The sequence below is a fragment of the Zonotrichia leucophrys genome, chromosome 1 (genome assembly GCF_028769735.1).
Source record: "Zonotrichia leucophrys gambelii isolate GWCS_2022_RI chromosome 1, RI_Zleu_2.0, whole genome shotgun sequence".
NCBI lineage: Eukaryota > Metazoa > Chordata > Aves > Passeriformes > Passerellidae > Zonotrichia > Zonotrichia leucophrys.
This window is the reverse complement of record NC_088169.1, coordinates 9,483,154-9,505,031: the sequence shown is the minus strand read 5'-3', so window position 1 is coordinate 9,505,031 and position 21,878 is coordinate 9,483,154. Positions and strand designations below refer to the sequence as shown.

Here is a 21,878-nt window from a genome sequence, read left to right as displayed (position 1 = left end):
AAGAATCATTTAAACTACTACTCAGAGGATCTATAAGGAGTGCCATGAAATAGGGAACTATAATTTGCTCACACCACCAGACCACCCTGCTACTACTGTGCCTACTGTTTAAGATTAATTTCCTGAAACATTTAACTCAGGCATGAACACTTTACAGCTATTACAGCGTTCATCTTTGAGGTTCTTACATAGTCATAAATATATTTCAGACTAACAAATGACCTCACTTGAAACCCTGCAGCAGATTCTTGTGGGATTTTGGCCAGACCACTTTCAACAGCTGTTGCAGAAGCCCACGCAGGGGAAAAAACAAAGCCCCAGAGTTATTGACAGGTTGGATAAAATCATGACTGCTTGGAGCAGAGTGCTGTGAGCACCAGTAGAGGCAGCCACAAAGTTAATGTTACCTCACCCTCTCACTTCTGCTGGCTAATATCTAAATGCTGAATTGCATTATCTCTGTTTGGATAGTTGTTTGTATGAGCACTGTTGGACTCCTTGTCTTGACATCTAGACATTAGTGAAGTGGAAATAAGCAAGAAGAGATGAAGTTTTACATGAAAAAATTGTCTCTGTCTGACTCAAAATTGTTAGAAATATGGATAAATAAAAAGGGATGAACACATTTAGAAATATATATATGTGTGTGTGTATGAAAGTTCCATAGAAAGATCATACTACTTTTTGTCAAATCTTAATTTTATTCATCCTCTTCCCTCAAACTCTAATTTTACCTAGCTGGTCATGAATAGACACTGAATAACAGATGCCCCAACAATGGCAGTAAACTACAAAATCACAGAGCAGGGAATGTTTGATTTCTTCCTAAGGTGATTCCACATGTGTGGATGCTTTGCAGTTAGGATTGATAATGTTTCATACTCTAGGAGGTGCTGTTCAGAAATTGCTTTAATTCCATCCAATATAGGCCTATGAGGAGGAGAACCTGCTGACTAGAAAGCAGTTTGAATGAGTTGCAGCTGAGCCAGTTCAGCCCATCTCATCACCTTCCCTTCTGCATGGGGCATTTTGATGGCTTTGATTCTGAACTCTGCCATCTCTGCGCTGTGAAGCCTTATAAGCATAGATACAAACTCTGTTAGTAATTTACCTATTGGTAAAACTGTAAAACTGTACCTACAGTAACACTGTAAACATTTCAAAATGTTAGTGTCACTACAAAACTTGCCTTTCTAGCTCTTCTGCTTCAAGTACTTGTGCTCTGTGACCCCAGCAGCTCCTTTGCATGAGGGTAAGTGCAAACACAAACCATAATGACCAGGGAGGTGTTTCTGTGACTCTTATTCCCCCTTTTCAAGTCATTTTAGATCAGACATTGGATGGTAGTTTCAGGGTGTTTGCAGCTGCCATTCCAGCAAAACCCTGTTTCTTTTTAGAAAACTTTTATGTAACAAACACAGCTGCTGCCTGCTACATATGCTTCCTGTGTCTGGAAACAGATGATTGGTGGAACATGGGAGCTAAAACCTCCAGTTACTCAGTGGTAATTTAGATTCATCAAAATAGAAATATCACCCTCAGTGTGTGGTATTTTCAGAGTTCCCCGTGGCAGGAAGGAAATGGTGAGTCTGACTCCATGTTCTTAAAAGGCTAATTTATTATTTTATGGTATTGTATTATATTATATTAAAGAATGCTGTACTAAACAATACTAAAGAATAGAGAAAGGATACAGACAGAAGGCTTAACAAGATACCAATGAAAAACCTGTGACTCTCTCCAGAGTCCTGACACAGCTGGACTGTGATTGGTCATTAAGTCAAAACAATTTACATGTTGGATAAACTATCTCCATCCACATTCTAAAGCAGCAAAACACAGGAGAAGCAAATGAGATAATTTTGTTTTCCTTTTTCTCTGAGGCTTCTCAACTTCCCAGGAGAAGAAATCCTGGCAAAAGGATTTTTCCAGAAAATATGACAGTGACATCAGTGGGTATGTGGTGTTTGTCTCTCTTTGAGAAGGGAGAAAGAAACCATTCCATACACTAGTTATGCCCACAGACCCCTGACCTGGCAGGGGCCCAGCAGGCAGAGCAGCTCAATATAAATGTGACTGCACAGCTTTGGAGCCAGGGCACAGCTGGGTTTATTGCTGCATTACAGGATATCACCTCTGAGCTGATACTCCCTGAGAGACAAACTGGGGCTGGCTTTGAGCTGGGAAGGTCCTGCAGCACAGACAGAACTTCCTGACTCAGGATATTCTGATGGGGGTGTAGACTGGCTCTGTGCTTTTATCAACACCATGACTGTGCTAAAAAAACCCTCTCCAAATTAAATAGGAACAGAATGACCTGGTCAGACTGCAGAGGAGGCAGCAAGGCTCATCCCAATAATCAGACAAGAACTGCTTGTTACAGGAACTTGTGGGATCTCAGCACCTCAGGACTGAGGTGCCGAGTCACCGAGACCACCCTTGGGGGGCTCAGGAGTCCTGGAATGTTGCCAGAAGTGTCTGGTGGCTGGACTTTGATCCTACACAGGAGACGACACCTGTATGAGGATAGGAGGGTTTCACCGGGGTGAATGGTGAAGGGATAAGTTAGTTAGAGAGTGAGACACAGGGTTTAGGATTTCTGTACAGGGGGGTTTAGAGAAGTAAGATGGAGGAATTGGGGCGTGTCCTGTCCTTCTTCTTCTTCTTCTTCTCCTCCATCTTCTGTGGTGATGGTGGCACTTTGGGATTGGTCATTACTAAAAGTGCACCGGGCAATAAGGGTGAAAGGTATTGGGGAAAAATGATAAATATTGTATACGCAACTTTGGGTATAAAGATAGGTGACTGTCCAGAGGGGAGGGGAGTGTGCTCATGGCTGGCTGCTGAGCAGACCTCTGTCGGGCCGAAAGAAAATCTTTTAGATAAACAATTAATAAACACAGAGACCGAAAGAAGAACTGAAGCCTCTTCTCATCCTTTGAAACGCGGGCTGCTTCAAGGCCACCCCGGGCCTTTCCAGGCCCTCCAAACAGCCGAAAACCGGACAGGAACTGCTCTCTGTATTAGAACAAACCCTGTCTGTCTCTGTATGGCAGCCACTGCACTGATGCATGCAGGCTAACAGGAGAGAACAGTTTCTTTTTTTGTGTATTTAAAATATCAGTGTGCTGACATTCCCATCCAGCTCCACGTGGCTTAGCTGCAAGCTGGGATGTCAGTGGCTGCTGTGAGTGCTTTGGATTGCATCAATCTGAGCTGAACACAGCAGACTTTGCTCTGGAGGCACAGATCGAGTGCAGGGGGATCACAGCCATCAGAAAGGTAACGAGTGACTGGCACACACCCAGCAGGCAACGAGGAAAGTAACAAATCTGCTCCCTGACTTCCACCTTCACACTTCTCTGTTTATATTAACAAAACCTGCGTGGCAAGAACAGCAGGTGTCTTTCATCATGAAATCATAGATGGGGACACACAGTGCCCTCTATGTGGGCTGTACCTTAATACAAACCCTTCTGTCCTGTTAATAACATCCCCATTGTTAACCATAACTCAAACCCCTGATTGCCACCACAAAGAAAATGTGTACTGATAGAAAATACCAGTGAAATGTTGTGAGCTTTCATAGTCTGCAATTCATAGATTTATCCTAGAAACTACTTGGAAAAGCAGATAATAATGTTCAGCATTTGTTAGGAGAGTTAAAAGTAGCTCTCTGTCCCCACAGAGAATAGGAAAAAGAAAGGTGGAAAACAAACTAAGTTTACTAGGACATGAAAATACTTTTCCCAGTTTCATAATAATCTTTCTGTAGTAAAAAAGCTTTAACTTGTACCACCAAGATTCACAATAGGGAAAAGGTGTGAGAAATAGAGGTGTAAGAAATTTCCAAGCCTGGAACAGGATTTCTACAAGATTCTGTCTATAAAAGGCATCTTCAATGTATTTCCCAAGTTCTCACTATTGTAAAGAAGTGAAGTAAGAGGAATCTTTTTCTCACTTTTTATATTGATCAAGAACACAAGGCAAAAGTACAACTAAGGCAAAACTTTATTTTTTTTTTGGTAGAAAGAAAAATTAAACAGTCATATAATTAAGCAGTATTTCCTAGGGTTCTTCTGCAGGAGGACCTTCACCAAGCCTCATTAAACTGATAGTCTTACTCAGTGCACCTGGTTTTCAAGTAAAGCAAAAATACCAAATGAGATTACAATTAGCTATGTGGAATATTTCTTCTGATCATTGCACCCCAATACCCGTGACAGGGACACGACACATTTTTTTCACATTGCACAAATCCCAAACACGAGTGAAACTAATGTATTTTTGTCAGTTCCACAATTTGGCTCTTGGATGCTGGAACCTAATTCAGAAATTTCTATCTTAACCCAAATAATGCTTAATTATTCATCTACATTTGAAGGTCAGTACAACATACACACACATTTTCACACAACACTTGCCTTTGGCAAATGCAGCATTACAGTATTAATTTTACTTGCACTTCGGTAAAAGCAGAATTTTATTTGTCTGCAAAGCAAGATACTTTGAACATTATTGTAAACTACACATACACAGGGCTCCTTCTGTAGTGTCACACCAGCTACACATATACACAATTTAAGCAGTAAAATATTCTTTAGCTTGTTCTTTGCACAGGACTCTTGTCTCATACCCTAATAGTTATCTGAAAAACAACCCAAACCAAACAAAACTGCATAATAGTGTTTTAATATTCATTTATTTAAATTCAAAACAGCCCTACAGTACTGTTAGGCTGTTACCAGTCTCTTTCAAAGACATACAGTATAAACAAAAAATTCTATCCTTAAGCAGCATCTGAGAAAACAACTTAATGCAGCTGCCACTTAGTGGCAGCAATCATTTAGGCATTTTTGGTATTGATACATCTCTTTATCATATAATTTGTGCATTTATCAACAAAAATGTAGGCCCCAATCCAGCAAATACTTGCAGGTGTGCAAATGCTTTTCTTCCATGTGGAATATTTCAAGTTAAAACTCATCAGATGAGCAAAGTTAAGAACTTGCATAAATCTTTAAAGGAGGGGAGTTCTTAGTGCTGAAAACTTAACTGTTTTCTCTCACAGGACTAAGATCCAATTAAAGACTTGGAGAACATAGGAGAACTCTTATAAAGAACAGATATGTTACTTTGATAAATGCTTTCAAAGCTAACAAGAGCCTCTAGAAATGTCTGTGCCTTCCCACTGATCACTTTAACCCTACCTGGAGCACAGGTGCAGTAATATTGCCCTGGCTCCTGCATAAGGAATCAATAAAGTGCTTGTCACAAATTCTGTAATCATGGAATAAAATCTAATTTAAGTACCTTCAGAATGTTTTCAGATTTATAAATGATGAATTAAGGGCTGGTGTCAGATCCCCAGCATGTTTCCCTGAATTGCTAACAAATATTATGCTCTTCATGTGAAGACAAATTAGAATTCTGCTGGGACTGGGTATATTTCACCTCTGTCCCAGCAAAGTCCTCCTCTGCCTCCAGGGGGAAAGCTTACCTGGATTTAGTGTCCATGTAAACATTCATGCTTGACCAAAAAGTGATGCTCATGCAATTTCACAAGCACCTGCATTCCAAGGGAGAGTTTGCTTTGTTTAACCAAGCATGGAAAACCAGTATTGTTTACAGAACATCCATTCTGAATCGTGTTCATAATTTGTTCCCAAAGGCACCATAATCCTGAGAGGTCTTGCTTGCCCTTTGACATTTCCTTTGATGTGTTTTGTTCCTCTGGAATAAAATATCTTTGATATTAGCTTTGACATAAATTCTACTCATCTTTGTGGCAACTTCTCATTAACATACTTCTAAATATTTAAATTACTAAAATTTTCTCTTCACATAGATAGATATTATATATATATAAATATTAAATTTCTTTGCTAGCTTTCAGATAACTAATCTATGAGAACTGGCTTAGACTGTATGCTCTCTGTAGAGAACTTCTGTATGCTGCTCATACAGAAACAAATAATAGTTTGAAATATTTAGCCAAGGGTTAGGATGATTTATTTTTTAAAGGCTTCGGTGTTGCTTCTATTTCTGTCCCAGTCAGCTACAGGATAATAGCAACAGCAAACACGTTGACAATGCAGTTCATGGTTCGGTTTTCCCATCTCACTGTGCAGGTTCCTGGAAGAGATTATTACAAAATTAAAATAGAATTCCATTGTCTTTACTACAGGCACTTCATTGAAGTGTAAATTATGCCAGATTTGTATGAATATTTAAGTTGTAATTTCAGGGAAATAGTAGTATGTCAGCTTGACTATAAAAAAAACAAAAATCCTCAAAACATTTTTATTAACTTATACATTGTTTGTTACGCAATGTGAGACGTGTAAGCTTAAGAAAGTTAACAGGAAAACACTATTCCAGTATCTTTCTTTAAAAGCTGGACTTGCAAAAAACCTTGAAATTCCCATACTGAAACTGGCATGACAATCAGACAAGAAATCAGAAAAGGAACTGGATCCAATATATTCCAGTGTATTTACTTTCTGCTTTCTTCCTCTTCTGTTGTATCAATGCCTTACAAGCAAAAGAAATATGAAGATTAAACTGTGTTTACTTAGCTTTATATTATGATTTCTATTTAAACTTGGTTGACTTTTTGAGGCCTTCTCTGTTTTTAAACTTAAACCTTGGCAGACCTCTAAAAAGACCTTTCTGAATCTGTGACAGACAACAAATTATTTTAATATTGTTTCCCTGTGACATTCTCAACCTGTGAAAAAAATCTATTTAGAACTAATGTTGAAGCAATACAATGCATCCAAAGCCTGACTGACAGTTCCACAGCTGAAACATATACTGTAAGTCAAACTATTTATATTTCTCACTAAATTCTTTTCTCCTCTAAGGTAGTTGTCCCCTCACAACAGGCAGATATGTTTAGGGCTACCCATGTGTATTTACTGTGAGCAACGTTTTCTGCCTCTTCAGCTGAGAGAATTAAATGTTTTTAGTCTTGTTTCAGAATGAAAGGCTTTTCTATTCCTGCTTCTCATAATTTACAAAGCAGCTGCTCTTAATGCCTGCACTGACTGATAACATTTTGCTGGGATTGTAAACAAGCACCTCATTCTCACAACTACTGCTTCCACAGCCATTCCCCAAAATGTTCAACCCAGCTACTACAACTGAGCAAGAAGTAACATTTCTCTTGTTACAAATGTTCTGTTTGGAGGGGGATGCTTACCATCAGTTGTGGTATCCCAGAAGCATGAGCTTGCTGTGTGAAGACCAGCTCCACTCCTCTGCATCACTGCACAGGTAACTGCAAGACACAGCCATAAAACCAGGGAATTAAGGCAGAAGAGGTGAATCATTCAGCATTTACAAACTGGAGCCTGGATTACATTTCCAAAGGGCTGGCACGTGGCATTCAGCTAAGACAAAACCTTTTTTGACAACCCCTTTGGCCCCAGTATTTTCCTCAAGAACTTGTTACTCATTTCATGATTATTTTACTCATATGAAGACAACAGCTTCAACAAAACACTGGCTAATAGGATTATGGGTTTTATCTTTTAAACTACTTAGATAGGCTTGTGCCCCTCAGAATGGGATTGCAGGTGCTGTCCTCACAGGTACAGCAGAAGTCACACTTGATGAGAGTTGTTGTTTCCCAAAAATACTTGTGGACCCCTCTCTGAAACCACACTCCAATAATGAGCAGCTTTTCTATGACCTGCAATGGTCATAAACCCTCTGACAACCTGAGGCCAAGACTTTCAAAACAGAACAGAGTGCAAACTCTTCCATTACATCAACACTCCAAAAAGGACCAAAATAGAGTAAACTTTCTTATTTACCTTTTTCCTTCCACGTGCATACACATAAATATAATGGGACTTTGCAGACATTACTAAAGTCTTCCAGATGTCTCTATTTAGAGGAGGCTTAATCTGATTGAAAATTTTACTAAAGATAGCAATTTTTTCCTGAACTGATACTAAAAGGTTGATATAATTGTCTTGGGGTTGCTTAACAATCAGGAAAGACAAGGTAACATGTAATCTGTGTTAAGTGTTGCCAGCATGCTCAGCCCAGGTAAAACTGCCACAGCTTTACCACAGTTATTTCTAAAACTCTCTGTAACAGAAGAGTTCAGGTGCCTGCTCTGTTTTGTTTATAGCATTTCCCTGAACCTTTCAGCAATTATTTATTGTGACTGCCAGTGCTACAAGTACAGCTGCTTGTACTTACCAATGTACTTATAGGTTTTCCCAAGTTTCACCAGATGGGTCAGTGACTGTTCTACTATAGCAGCAGTCCATTGGTTGACTTTGTTGTGATTATAATCTGCCTTGCCCAAAACATTTTCTATGCACTAGAACAGAGGGGGAAAATAATTACAGTAAGCACACTTCAAAATGTAGAATTATAAAATGTTTTGCATAATCTGAGGGATATTTTTCTGGCAGTTAGGTTACTTTGAATCACTGGAGCTCATTAGGTATCAGCTGCTGAATGGGAAGTAAAATGACCCTTCTTGGAAATTTATTTTTAGTACATATTTACCACAATATTACCGGTGTAAAAATGACTCAACATTTCTTGCAGGAGAGGCCTTAGCCATATGCTTTGGGTACCAAGTGAAATGATCTATTTGCCAGTGAAGATCCTGACACATCCCACTGTTCCTAATGACTGCCAGCTCCAGTTTGGCTTTCAGAAGCTGCTGTAATGGGGAAGGCACTACTCAAATCAACAATATCAGCTTGGGCAGGCCAACCTGTCAGAGCATATAACCAAAATTCCAAAATCTTCAGAGACAGAGTGACACCAGTGAAGTGCACATCCCTGCTTAAAAGATGGGGAAGATACTCAAGGGTCATATCTTGCAGCACAAGAAACAGCTGAACTGTTGGAAAATTAGATGCTCTCCCACAGCTACAGATTGGCCAACACTTGCTTAAACTTAAAAGGATTGAACAAAAATCCTTCTCTCAAACTGCAACTCTTAAATTGCATTCTCTGCTCTTGGGAAACTCAGAATTATGTGCTGATGGCTACTTCTTAAACCTGAGGAATTCACTTAAGAAACACACACCTGGAAAGGTAAGGGAAGTAAAACTGTATTCTCCTGTGATTCAGTAAGAGGTATCCTGTGCACTAATCCCCCACCAACAGGCTGTGTAAGAGACCTGTGCCCCAGATTTTGAAAAGCCCAGTTAATTCTGACCACACACTGCACAAAGCTGGCCACAGCAGTCAGTGGAAACAAGGAGTCACAGAACACAATAGAAGACAGAAGAAGGACAAGACCCCTCAGGGATTTTGGTCCTTCCAGAGATGGACCCAGTGCTGGAGCTCCTTGGCCCTCGTTAAACTTCCAATAAGAGGTAGAAACTCTTGGCTTTACTCCCAGTTTCTGGAGACTGTGTCACACTGTATTTGGCTTTACAAGGCAGGGGCAGTTACATAAAGGGCTGAACTGTTGTTTATCTAACATCCAAGAGCTTGCTGTTGTGATCTGGAGCAGCTTCAAAAAGTGCAGGTGGGAAAGGACCTGCAGAATCCCTCTAAAGACCCATTTCAAAACACTATTTCCCTGCAAACCCTGAGAGCATCTGTGAGCCACAGGCTTCTCATTAATCACTTTCTAGTTACTAGGTATTTAATGTAGGCTATCAGACTACTCACTTTCATCCTATTCTTTCTCTGCAAAAAATGTATTTTAAAAGCTAGAACAAGGAGCTCATAGAGTGCAACCTCCCACACATGCTAACTTCCATCCCAAGGCTAACTTCCACGTCTGATAACATTTTTCAAGGCCTTGTCCAGTCAAGTTTTAAAAATCTCTAAGGATGGAGACTCCACAAGCTGTCCCTGCAACCTCTCCAGTGATTAGCTTCTCTCCAGCTGGATAAAGGGGAAAAAATAAATTGGAGTGAATTTCCCTTGCAGCTTGTGCCTGTCACCCTCACTCTTTCCACTGTAATGCAAATCTGGCTCCCCTCTCATCTACCTTCTCCTCTTTAGGTAGTTGAAGACAGCAACTGGATGAAGCTTAAAGCAGCTCCAAGTTAAACTCTGTCTTTATATAAATACTAATTGTATGTAAGTTTATATTTATCTGGGATGGTCAAGGAAAATAACTGCTTTCACTATTGTGCAAGGTATGGTAAAGAATTTCTTCAAAACACAGCTGTTAGCTAAAACTTACCTCCTTGACTATGTTGTGGGCCTCATCAGCATTGAAGATCATCTGCAACAGAAGTGAATTATTATTATTATTTCTGTCAGAAAAGTACACAAATTATAGTTTTACTCTACGGCACACATAACAATTAGGCCTTGTGTCTGGTTATTTGCATTGTAGCCTGTTAGTATAATTTTAAAATCTTACATTTGTTTAAAATCCATACATTTGTATGTACATACAAAGCATTGCTTTTCTAGTGATGTTTGGAGGGGGCCAAAATCTCAGACCTCAGTGAACTTTGAAACAGGTTCACTTTACGTTTTCTGTAAAGATTAAATTCCACCGTGCCTGTGTTTGTCACAGGAATATTCTCCAGGAAAAATTAAATGACAAATTTTTTCCTCTGGGTATTAATCTGTGTTTTTATTGGAGTCACAAACTTGCTAACCCACAGGTTACATCTTGCTTCCCACGGGCAACACACAGTTTTGCAAACCTACTAGTGAAAGACTGGTTTGCACAGTCATTACCTTACCCAAGCACCTTTCTCAAGCGCAGAAAAAGCTCGCAGGTTTTCATTCCTCCTATTTTCTATCCTTCCTGCTCATGGGCACTTGGCTTGGCTCCCAATGGAACCGTGGCACGTTCCCTTGTGCCACCCGCCTCTGCACAGCCATGGACTCCCAACACTCGGGCAGGGACAGAAGCCTCCAGGGCATTCATGTTTAAGTTGTTTGGAGTTTTGGTTGATTTTTAAATGAAAACCGCTGGCCAGAGCCCTGAAGCGGCGTCCGGGGAGGGATCGGCTCCTCCGCTCGAACAATCAGGACCAGCCCGCGGCGCTGATCGGACCCGGCACTTTCTGGGATTTTCCCCTGGAAATCGGATTTTTCCCTGGAAAAATGGCCGCGGTCTGACAGCCCCAGCGGCTCCTTCCCGGAGGCAACATCCACCCCGCGGGCCCGGGCAGCGCCGCTCGGCCCCGGCCTCTCGGGCGGGCGGAGGGCCCGGGCACAGCGCCGGGCGAGGCGGCGGCCCTACCTCATCGTTGTGGGGGTGAAACTCCTCCATGGCCCCGGCGCGGGCGGCGGGCGGCGGCCGTTCCCCGTTCCGGCAGCGGCGAGTCCTGCGCGGCTCCGCCTCCACCGGGCGGGCTGGGCCGGGCCGGGCCGGGCGGGGCTCCCGCCGCGGGGCCGGACCGCTCGAGCCGCGGAGCCGGGAGCGGCCCTGCCGAGCCGGGAGGGGAAGGAGTGGAAAGGCCCCCAGAACAGCAGGGACAGGGACGTTTTGGAGCCAGTCCGGAGGCGGCCACCAAGTTGATCAGAGGAAAGGAGGAAAGGATGAGAGAGCTGGCATTGCTCAACCTGGAGAAGGCTTGGGGTGACTCAACTGCGGCCTTCCAGTGCCTGAGGGGAGCCTAAAGGAAAGAGGGGGCAAGACTATTTACAGAGCGTGTGGTGACAGGACAAGGAGGAATGATTTCAAACTAAGAGTAAGTTTAGATTAGATATTAGGAAAAAAATGCCTCCCTGTTCGGCTGGTGAGTCACTGGCACAGGCTGCCCAGAGTCCCATCCCTGGCAGCGTTCATGGCCAGGCTGGATGGGGCTCTGAGCAACCTGGGCTAGGGGAAGGTGTCCCTGCCCATGGCAGCGGGGTTTGGAGAAAATGGTGTTTAATGTCACATCCAACCTGTGAAAAATGCCAATCACTTGTTTTTAAAGTTTTAAAAGATTAATAGTAATAAAATGGTTATAAAAATAGTAATACAATTAGAGTAATAATAATTTGGACAATTTGGATTAGTACAATATGAGGCAATAGAAACAAATAGTTACGGATGTCCAGGTACCTTTTTCTGGGCAGCATAATCCTGAAAAAGGACACCCGTTAACAGAGGATTAGCCCTTAAAAAACAATAGCCTGTTGCATATTCATACATCTCATACATGATGCATAAATTCCATTCAAATACAGGATTCTATCTGGTCATCGTCAACTTCTTCCTCGTAATCCTAACAGCGTTGTCCTGCCCGAGCAAGGTGGGAAGAAGTTCATTTCTCCTGATTATGGAGCAATAAATTATCTTTCTCTGAAAGATTTAGGTGTCCTGTGGCTGCTATCTCAGTGCTAGTCCTTTCTTTAGAAAAAAAAAAAGTCTTACATAGCATAGTTTCTATTTTAACATTTTTTATAACCTAAAACTCTATTTACCACACTACTTAAGAGAATTAATACAGCATAACTGTCTAACACAGCACATATAATATTAATATTTGCAAAAAGCCAATCATAAAATATGCATTTTTCACAAACCCAAACCATTTTATGATTCTGTGTCTCTCTGAGCGAGTGCTCCTCCCCAGGTGGCGCAGCCGGGCACAGGCACCGCCACCGCTCACAGTGTGAACACAGTTCCTCCTGTCAGTAGAGAATTTTCCTCTGTTCTGTTGCTGCTGTCGGGAAGTCCTTTGCTGGACATACAAAGCTTCCCCAGAAGTGGCTTCCCCAGAGGAGCTGTCACATCCCCTGCCTTCTGTGTTCCCCTTTTCCCTCTGCTCAGAATGAATTTGTGTCAATTTTCTGGCACAAAGTTACCATTAGTTACCAATAATGTTGCCACCAAAGTTACAAAAATTAAGTTCTGGTTCCTTAAATTCTACTTCATTACAGATAATTGCTCCTGAGTTTTATTTCACTCAATACACACACACACACACACACACACACACACATATATAAATACATCATATCTTTGCTGTCTCTGAAGTTGCCTGGGAAACAGGAAAGCACCTCATACAAAACTGCAGAGTTTTCAAAGGGTGGGGATTTTGTTGTAGTTTCAGTGTGGGTTTTTAAAATGATTAGTATTATTTTTATTGGGCAGGATATGGGAATCTTGTGTATATTTCTCTCCTGTGATTTCTCCTGCATTTTCTCCTGATTTCTCTTGATTTCTCCTGTGCTTCCAAGCCAGATTAAACATGACAGAGAAGACCAAGGCTTCTAGTTTCACTATCAGTGGACTATATTTGGACATACAGACACCTACTTTACAAAAGTGTTTCTTGTTCAGTCTTCATTGTACATTCATTGGAAAGTATGTGTTTGAAAAACATGAAAGTACAGTGGGAAGTAAAACAAAGTGTTTTTTATTCCCCTGCTCTTGACACAGATTTCATGTTTAGTATTTGCTAATGGCCATGGAAGGAGAAAACTGAAGGTGAACACTAAACCTCTTCAAAAGCAGATCTTTATGAACAAGTGCAGAGGGATGTGGTCACAGGAAAGCATGAAAGAAAATCTCCTGCACTATAAAGGTTTCTTTTTTTTCTGTGGCCTCTGCAGTATTTTTGTGAGCTAAGCTAGGGATGAAATTGCATGCTGGTTTTTAGTGCAATAAAAGCTGGTGGAAGCATTTGTTGTATATGGATTAGCATCCTGTAGACAAAGCTAAAAGTGCTTAAATAACTTATCCTTGCATCCTGTGGATTTTTTTTTAATCTTTTTTATCCTTCAGAGATCTCACATTTTTACATCTGTTCCTTCAGATGCAGTATAGTATCAAACAAAAATAGTTCCTAGGCTGTTTTTCTGTTCTGTTTAGAAATATTCAAAGAAAATTTTTTGAAACATTAGCAATAATTATGTCACTGAATTACATGGGGAATGAAAAGGGTTCCTGAATGACTGATGATGTGTGTATGTATATGTGTGTGTGTGTGTTTGTAGATTCTAATGCAAAAACATTACTTATCTTTCCTCTCCAGCTACCCTTTGTAGATAGGAGGAAAGCAGGAGGTCCAAGGAAATGCTGAGTCCATCAGGCTCAGCTCAACATCCAGAGAGCCACTAGAAAAATAACAAAATATTAACCCAGGAGTGTTTACAAATACACATTCAGCATCACCCATGAGCACCCAACATAGATATGTCAAGAGTATATGTCAAATAATCTGATTTTATCCTTTGGTAGGACAGCTGGTTTAAAGGATGAAGAGAAAATGCAGAATAGGTGTGTTATTTTGTAGTAAATTTGTCTTTTTATGCTCTCCCACATAAGAATGTGTAATCTGGAGAAAAACTAACCAATCATTCCTAATAAAGGTTTATAAAAGTAGGAGGAATAAGTGAAAGAAGATGGGTGGGTTTTTGCTGTAAGGGCTAATTAGTATTAGTCACAATAACTTGAATAATGGAATAAAAAGTGTGCTCATAAAAGCTTGCTATTGACAGCATGTTGAAAGAAGTTGCAGGCATGCTGAATGACAGGATCAAAACTAACAATACTGATTAGGTTGGAGAAAACAACAACAAGAGATTTCATAAAAACCAGGACATCAAATGCACAACTACAAAATGGGGCCTAATTGTCTAGGCAGCAGTGCTGCAGAGAAAAATATGTAATTACAACAAATAGGAACCCAAGTATGATGTTAGAAATAACTAAATAAATTGAAGGATACCATGAAGGGCACAGAAAGCAGTCATTTTGCTCTGCTTGGTGTTTATCAGGCATTGAATGTCCCTGTCAGCCCAGTGTGATGGTGGGACAGACAGAAAGACAGAAGAGTAATTCTTCCTGAAGGCAGCAACAAAAGGGAGCTTAGAGAATGTGATTTATGGAGGAACTGCATTTATTTTATCACCCTTGCCCAGACTTCTTTATAGGTGTCTCTGACTGCACAGTGATTTACTGGAAAAGGTGATTGAGGAGCCAATGTGTGATGAAAGGTAGGACCAGAAATAATGCCTTTAATTAGAACTCAGAGAGATTTATGTTAAATATTAAGGAAAAGAAAATCAAAGGATAAGAGTAATAAAGCACTGAAGCAGACCTGCTTTTGAAATCACCTCCCCTGGATCAATAACATATTGTTAACAACTGCCAAGCATCCAGGTGGCCTTTAGAGAGGAGGAAGTATTAAATAATGCTTGAGCTAATTTTAGACACAGATTTATTCGACTTTCACAATTATTGAGGGGTTATTTTCCTTTCTTTCCTAATTAATTCATTAGGAAATTAGTAATTCAATTCATTTTTAATCTAAATTCAATAACCTAAATCACCATCTTTATTTTTTTTTTCTTTTTTTTTTTTTTTTTGTTGTTGTTGTTGTTGTCCTCCTGAGAATGACTAATGCTTAGTGATTTCACAAGAGAAATACAAAATTGTAATAAGGAGCCAGCACATTTCGGGAGGAGTTACCTGATACCATTGCTTAATTCTTTATTACACTACTGCAAATTGCAAACTGGAACATGTAAATGGGATGGCAGTATAATCAGTGCTGAGATCTGTGAGAGGAAATGTGAAAAGTGCTGAAAGTGGTGGCTCAGAAATACAACCCTAAATGTGAAAGGACTGTAGGCTTTCATCTTTCAAATGCAGACCAGGAACTTTTAACAAGAAAGAGAGCCAACAGTGAGGTTGAAATTACTTGTTGATTAAAAAGCAAATATTTGAAGAGGATTTGGTGCTCTGGAGAGGTGGCAGTCTGTGCAGGCTGTGGAGATCCCACGCTGCCTGAGCACAGCCAGGAAAAAATGTGAATACTAAAGCAGCTAAAATCGTCTGCCTCCTGTCTCCATTTACCCTTTACATTGCAGCAAACATTTAAACCTCCACGTTGAACTGTGGAATAAAAAAGCAGCAGAATTCTGTTTAATTTTTCTGACTTAATTGCTGAGCTACAGGTGGCTGGATGCTGGAGGAAGAATGACAGTGTGCTGCTCTTGTTCTTGCTCTCTTCCCACACACTCACTGCTCAGTACCTCAGGGACTGGAACGGGGGATCAGATGGACTGTTGGGATAATCTACATGGCACCTCTTCTGCTGGCCAGATCAGGGATGCTTGACCACAGCAGCTTTAATAATTTACTTTTCTGAGTTTTGGGTTTGTTTGTTTTTCAGAGAGTTGTTTTAATGTTAGTGCAGTGACTTGCTAGAAGTTCTTTGAAGAGCTAATAGGCAACTAAATGATTGTTTTAAAAAATTCTTGGTTCTAACACATCAGGTCAGAAACATTATTGCTACACAACATGACAACTCAAAGAGAAACCACTGAGCTGGAGGGGGAGAAGAGCTCATCCTCCTTCACTTCCTAAGCTTTGAAACTTGCTTTAGGAGGAAGTGGATGGAGCAGTGTCTTCTTCTGTCCAGGAAACTGTACAAACGTACTGGGATGTACAATTGGTACAAACACCTGGGACAAAAACTGATGGACATTTTAAATTTCTATTTTGTGGAAAATGCTGACATTTCAGATCTTAGAGTTTCAGCAGAAATTTGAATGATATGCTTTATGTGGGAGATGCTCACCTGCTCACTGAAGGCACGATGTTTGTTGTGGATTTCATGACAGGACAAAACAAGCTGTGATAAGAACAACTTGCACTCATTCACACTGCATGCACACACTGGAGCTAGAGCCACCTGGCAGCAACAAGCAAATGTGGCAATGAAGAAGAAAAAGTGTTTGATGAAGGTAGGACAGGGCACTACCAAGATGTAGAAAGAAATTGTCAAAAGAGCTGATTGCTGCTGTGCATGGCAGGGGCTAACCAGCACAATGAACTATCTCAGGAGAAGCTGCTACTTGTCCTTAAGGATGTTTTCAGGACTTTTCTCTTCATATAAACTTCTAACATCTTCAAAACTATAGCTGAGGAGATAAAAAAAGGAGGAAAGGATATGAAGAAGAGCTGTTTTGGGAACCAGGTCTTCATTATTTACCTTGGCACCAAAAAAAGAAAAGTTGGTCATGCATCTTGTTATATCTTTGTAGGTTTCAAATACAAATATTAGTATTAAAGAAAGAAGTAAAGGGTCTTAGGTTTGTTGCTAATACCAGTGGTGGTCCTTGAGAACAGATTTCTCCATTGCTTTCAGGAACTAGGCAAACTCTTGCCTGCAGAGAGAACAGCTGGTTCATGGCTTAACACAGGGATGTGATTTCCCACTTTGTTCCCTTCAGTGCTGGCACAGAGGTCCCAAACAATGGCACAAACCTCCTGTGCTGGGTTTACATGGGGATGTGAGGGCACTGGCTGGGGGGCTGCAGTGAGAGGACACCAGGAGCTGCCTCCACATCAGGCACAGCTGGTTCCAGCTTCCCTCAAAATGGATCCAAGCTGCAGCCTCAGCAGATCACAGCTCCTTCTGCACATCCCAGCTGAAAGCAGCACTTTTCTCCAAGCTGCTGGCTGTCAGCATCGCTTTATTCAGTGATGCTCAGCAATTAGAGACACAAAAAGGCAACAGCCTGGTAGGTATTACTTGAAGGCCTTTGATTATCAACTTTCTTAGAGCAGGAGAGGAAGATGTATTGTTTATCATTTGCTCCACTTCAGGCATTTTCCTCATTATGGGATAAATACAGAGCAGGAACAGCAGGAGCAGCTCAGGAGCAGAGTGCTGGAGGAAAAACCTAGCAGATATCACAGGACTAGGCATTCTCCATCCTATTGCTGGGGTTTTTTTCTGAAAGTCACATCTTTGCTCCAGTAAGATAAATAAATGAGAATACATCTAACCAAAGCAAGGCACTCTGCATTTCAGACATATTACTAGTTTTTATATCTATGATAAAGTATTATAGTGTATTAACATTTTTGGACCAATTATAGCTGTAACTTGAGATTCAGAAACTCAATAGATGATTATATGTGTGGCTGGAAAAGATTTTATTTCCCAAGTAGAAGAAATGAGAGCTATAGAATATATTTTACTTTTCCAAAGCCATTAGCAAAGCAATGTGCAAAGCAATTTACTGGGAATTTCTAATGATCAAAACTGAAAAATAAAGCAAATAAATTCCATGAGTTTATACTTTTTTTTCTTAAACCAGAAATGGTTCATTTCAACTGAGAATAGCTCCAGATCTCTTTGTTAAAAATGTATTGAATTACTTCCTCCTACAAATCAAAATTCACCACAGATGGTTCAGGAAAATGTGTGATCCCTATATTGAAATCTCAGTTTATCTGATTTCCTTAAATACAAGGGTAACCTCCAAAATCAGAGAATCAGAAATAAGACAAGCCTTATTGAGGACATTCATATGACTATGAAGGCTCAGAAATTTGATGATTTCTGAGACAACTCTTTTGTTTGTCAAGATTTCTGTAAATAGTCATGTCTGGTAAATAAAATTACCTTCAGTGATCTTATTGTGCAAACATCAAAATTTACCAAGGCTGCCTATTCACATGTTTGTAACTCTTCATTTGCTTCTGGTAAATAATATTAGATAATATGTTAAAATACATGGAATATGGTGTTGTTTTAAGTGTTATTCAAGCAGTCATCATAATGCTGTTGTAAGATTATAAATTTTGGGAGCTTGTGCCCAAATACTCCCACAACATGTGTGTTTGAAGACGACAGATTTCATGATGTATAAACATTTAAGTGAAAATGAGAAGTGTTTGAAAAAGGTTATGTTTGAAAACATCCAGCCTGTGAATTTTGTTATAGTGTGCTGTGCATATAAGCATCTTAATCTCACTCTTACTCTCAATCTTTTAAAATTTAGAAATGCTTCAGTGTCACCATTAAAAGCAGGCACATCACTCTCCCCTTCTGGAATGCAAGACCTTAATTGCATGAAAGTTAAATACAACATGTGGCTCTTTACCACAACAGGCACTTATCTTTTACACTATTATTTACTTTACTGAGGTGAAAATAACCATTACAGGATTGGGGTGCACTCCTGACATTTTCTTGTTATACATGACACAAAATGCCATAGCATTAGATGTTGAATTAAGAACTGGCAAGAATGTTACATGCATGCACTTACATTTGGTGATCTTATTTTTCTCTTGTGGTTTGGGAAAAACCCCAAGCACATGCTATTTTAAAAGTGGAGTAAACACCACTTTAAAAAGAAGCTGAGCTGATGTGAAGGCTCAGTGCCAGCAGACAGGGTGGTCCAGCCCCCATTCCCTGCCTTGTGCTGCTCAGGAGGGGAGGAGATAGAAAAATTACAGAGTGAATTTAAGCCTCGGTAAAAGGGATCAATGGGAGAAAGATATTTTTAAGATCTGGTTTTATTTCTCATTGCCCTACTCTGATTTGTTTCGAAATAAATTTATTTCCCCAGTTGGAGGCTGTTTTGCCTGTGACAGCAACTGGTGAGTGATCTACCCCTGTCCTCAACTCAACCCAGGAGCCTTTTGTTGTATTTTCTCTCCCTGTCCAGCTGAGGAGGGGAGTGACAGAGACTTCCATGGGTAACTAGCATCCCCTACAAGTGTTCAAGGCAACATTTGGGTTGTATTTATAAGTCACTTAAACCATGTTGAAGAAGTACTTCATTCAAGATGATAGAATCACAGAATTATGGAATGGTTTTGGTTGGGAAGGGACCTTGAAGACCATTCAGCTCCAACCCCCTGTTGGGGACAAAGGCACCTGCAACTAGATCTGGTTACTCAGAGCCCCTTTTAGTTCACAGCTTTTCTCTTAGCAATAATCACCTCATAAGAGTACTACTGTGAAAAGTGCATTTAGCAAAACATCATGCAAATGAAATAAAAACAAATTAGAGCCTTTTTCCATTTCACTGAGCTTTCTAAATGGTGAAGAATTACTGTATAAAATAAATGGAAGTACTTTTTGCTGTGCAGATGTGAATTTGTCACCCTAATTATTTTTCCAAACCCTGTTTTAAATGCAGAATGCAGCTTCTCTGTTCCTAAGCAGGGCTTCTTGTCAAGGACAAGTTGAACTAATTTATTTGAGCTAAAATGTCCTTTCAGTTTCTGACCAGAATGAGAAGTATTGATGAATAAGGCCTGCCTTAAATGTTTGTTGCTGCTGTTAACAAGTACCTTTGCTTGCAGCGGGGTAATTCCATAGAAAGAAAAATTTGGGGATCAAAGATTTGGTACACCATGTTAATTCAATAAAACTCTGTTAACGACTCATTTTCTGCAAAGTATTGCAGTGAGTCATGATGATGCAGACATTGGTGAAATATCTTGGCTTTAGAGTAGTTCAGTGGCAGAAAACAGAGGAAGATGAAGAGTTTTGCCTGAATCTCCAGAAATGTTTACAATCCATGTATTATTGACAGGCTCCAAGGGTCTGTGTCTGTGTTTTCAGCAAAGTAACTGTAGTAATCTTGCTAAGTTTTAGGGAGGTTTTCTTAGGAGAAATGCCAGAACTCTTCATGGGTCCAGCACAAATGTTAAGATTATGTGTTAAAAAAAATAATTAGGGAGCTAAGAGAAGACTGTTTCTCTTCCTTCTCTATTGTGTGGCATTTTAGGGGTGTTCTGGGCTTTTTTTGCCTCTGCATCTTCTAAAAAGTCCTAGATCTTTTGAACTGATCTAACATTTAAGTGTCTTGAACTATGTTCTTGATGAACCTTACAAGTTTTATATATACAAAATCAACTGGTTGCATTAAATATTTCTGAAGTTTGTAGGGGCCATTACAATTATTTGCAATAAAGTATTTATGAAAAACACAATTATTTTACTGATTAATTTGTTAATTGGTAAAATTGTAGCTAGCTATTTTGAAGTAAAATGGCAATTTTAAAAATGTACTCTGGTACATTTAGGATGAAATTAAATGTTTGGGTACCAGTCTATGCTTTGCAGGTGCATCATAAATGTTCAAGTTCTTTCACTGTTTTTTTCAGTGTTGCCTGGAGAAATATGTTTCATCATGGAACACCAGGTACTTGGATATTAACTGAACCTTCTTTATGCAGCCCTTCATTCTACAGCTCAGCTCTGACTCACTTTGCACAGCTCTTTCTTGTGCAAAAAATGACATAGCTGACACCAAAATAATTGTCTAAATAAATCGTGCACACAGTAATGGGGTTTGTAAGAGCATTCCCTTACCTTGCATGAGTCCATTCTAGGCAGTAACTCAAATACTGGCTTCATACAGCACAGTGAGGCACTAATTAGTGTCTTCTCTTATTCTTTTTCTTTTAAATGTACTGAAGAAAAGCAGGAGAAAGTAAATAGATTCCTCATTTTATGATGTGAGAAAGGAAAGTACAAATGTGTTGCTGCATTTGATATCTCTCTGTGTCTGCTTTTTTCTCCTTTAAAAGGAACAGGAGATGGTGTAGTTACTCTGAAAAGCTTTTTGTAAATACCTGCTTGTCACCTGCTTTTCTAAATCCTTTCAGTGGCTGAAACAGGAATGGCCTTGTCTCAGAAGAGCTAATGTCACCAGTTCTCCCTTTTTCATTTCTAAGTCTGTGACATGTAATTTTTCTGTTGGTGTAGCAACTAACATTAAGGAAAGCCTTGGCAAAGATTTGTCCTCTTGTACAAGAGGCTTCATTCTTCTTGTATAATATTTCCTGCATCTTGGTTTTGACAATGGTTATTTAGTATGGAGATGAAAAGAGGGCTGAGGTGACAGTGAATAACTGGAATGAAGCTTGGAAAATGCCACTTTTCTCTCAGAGGGAAGCTTGACTTTGCAATAAGAAAACTTCTTCATGTCACCTAAGTAACAACAGTGGGTCAAGGAAGCTCAGGGACAAGAATCTCTGACTTGCAGCCCAGTGCCATTGTTGCAAAGACAAAACCCAAGCCCTAAGAAAAGCAGGTGGGTCTGGATCACAATTCCACTCAGTTGTGCTGATCACATGAAGATTCATGATGTACACTGAAAAGAAGATTGTTGGGGCTATGTCAAATTCCAACAAACCTTTTATGTCACACACTCACCAAGAAGGA

The 21,878-nt window shown here is 40.1% G+C and overlaps 1 protein-coding gene across 2 annotated transcripts; it reads right to left on the bottom strand.

Annotated features, from left to right (window-relative positions):
- Positions 1-3,993: 3,993 nt before the first annotated feature.
- Positions 3,994-11,334, bottom strand: DYNLT3 (dynein light chain Tctex-type 3). Of its 2 annotated transcripts, none has more exons than XM_064706785.1 (5): positions 11,198-11,334; positions 10,178-10,219; positions 8,215-8,338; positions 7,205-7,282; positions 3,994-6,135 (listed from the first exon to the last, which is right to left on the bottom strand). In XM_064706785.1, exons 1-5 carry the CDS (start codon positions 11,225-11,227, stop codon positions 6,059-6,061), a joined length of 351 nt encoding a protein of 116 aa, XP_064562855.1. In that variant the 5' UTR covers positions 11,228-11,334; the 3' UTR covers positions 3,994-6,058. The 2 variants fall into 2 exon arrangements, with proteins under 2 accessions (XP_064562855.1, XP_064562863.1); XM_064706793.1 differs by lacking the exon at positions 11,198-11,334 and adding an exon at positions 10,692-10,829.
- Between the last annotated feature and the right edge of the window lie 10,544 nt (positions 11,335-21,878).

Coding starts and splice junctions, on each gene's coding strand:
- DYNLT3 (XM_064706785.1), bottom strand. CDS start 11,227: ATGGAGGAGTTTCACCCCCACAACGATGAG. Junction 8,339..10,177: donor CCCACAACATAGTCAAGGAG/GTAAGTTTTAGC, acceptor CCTCTGTTCTAG/TGCATAGAAAATGTTTTGGG. Junction 6,136..7,204: donor CTGGGATACCACAACTGATG/GTAAGCATCCCC, acceptor AATCTCTTCCAG/GAACCTGCACAGTGAGATGG.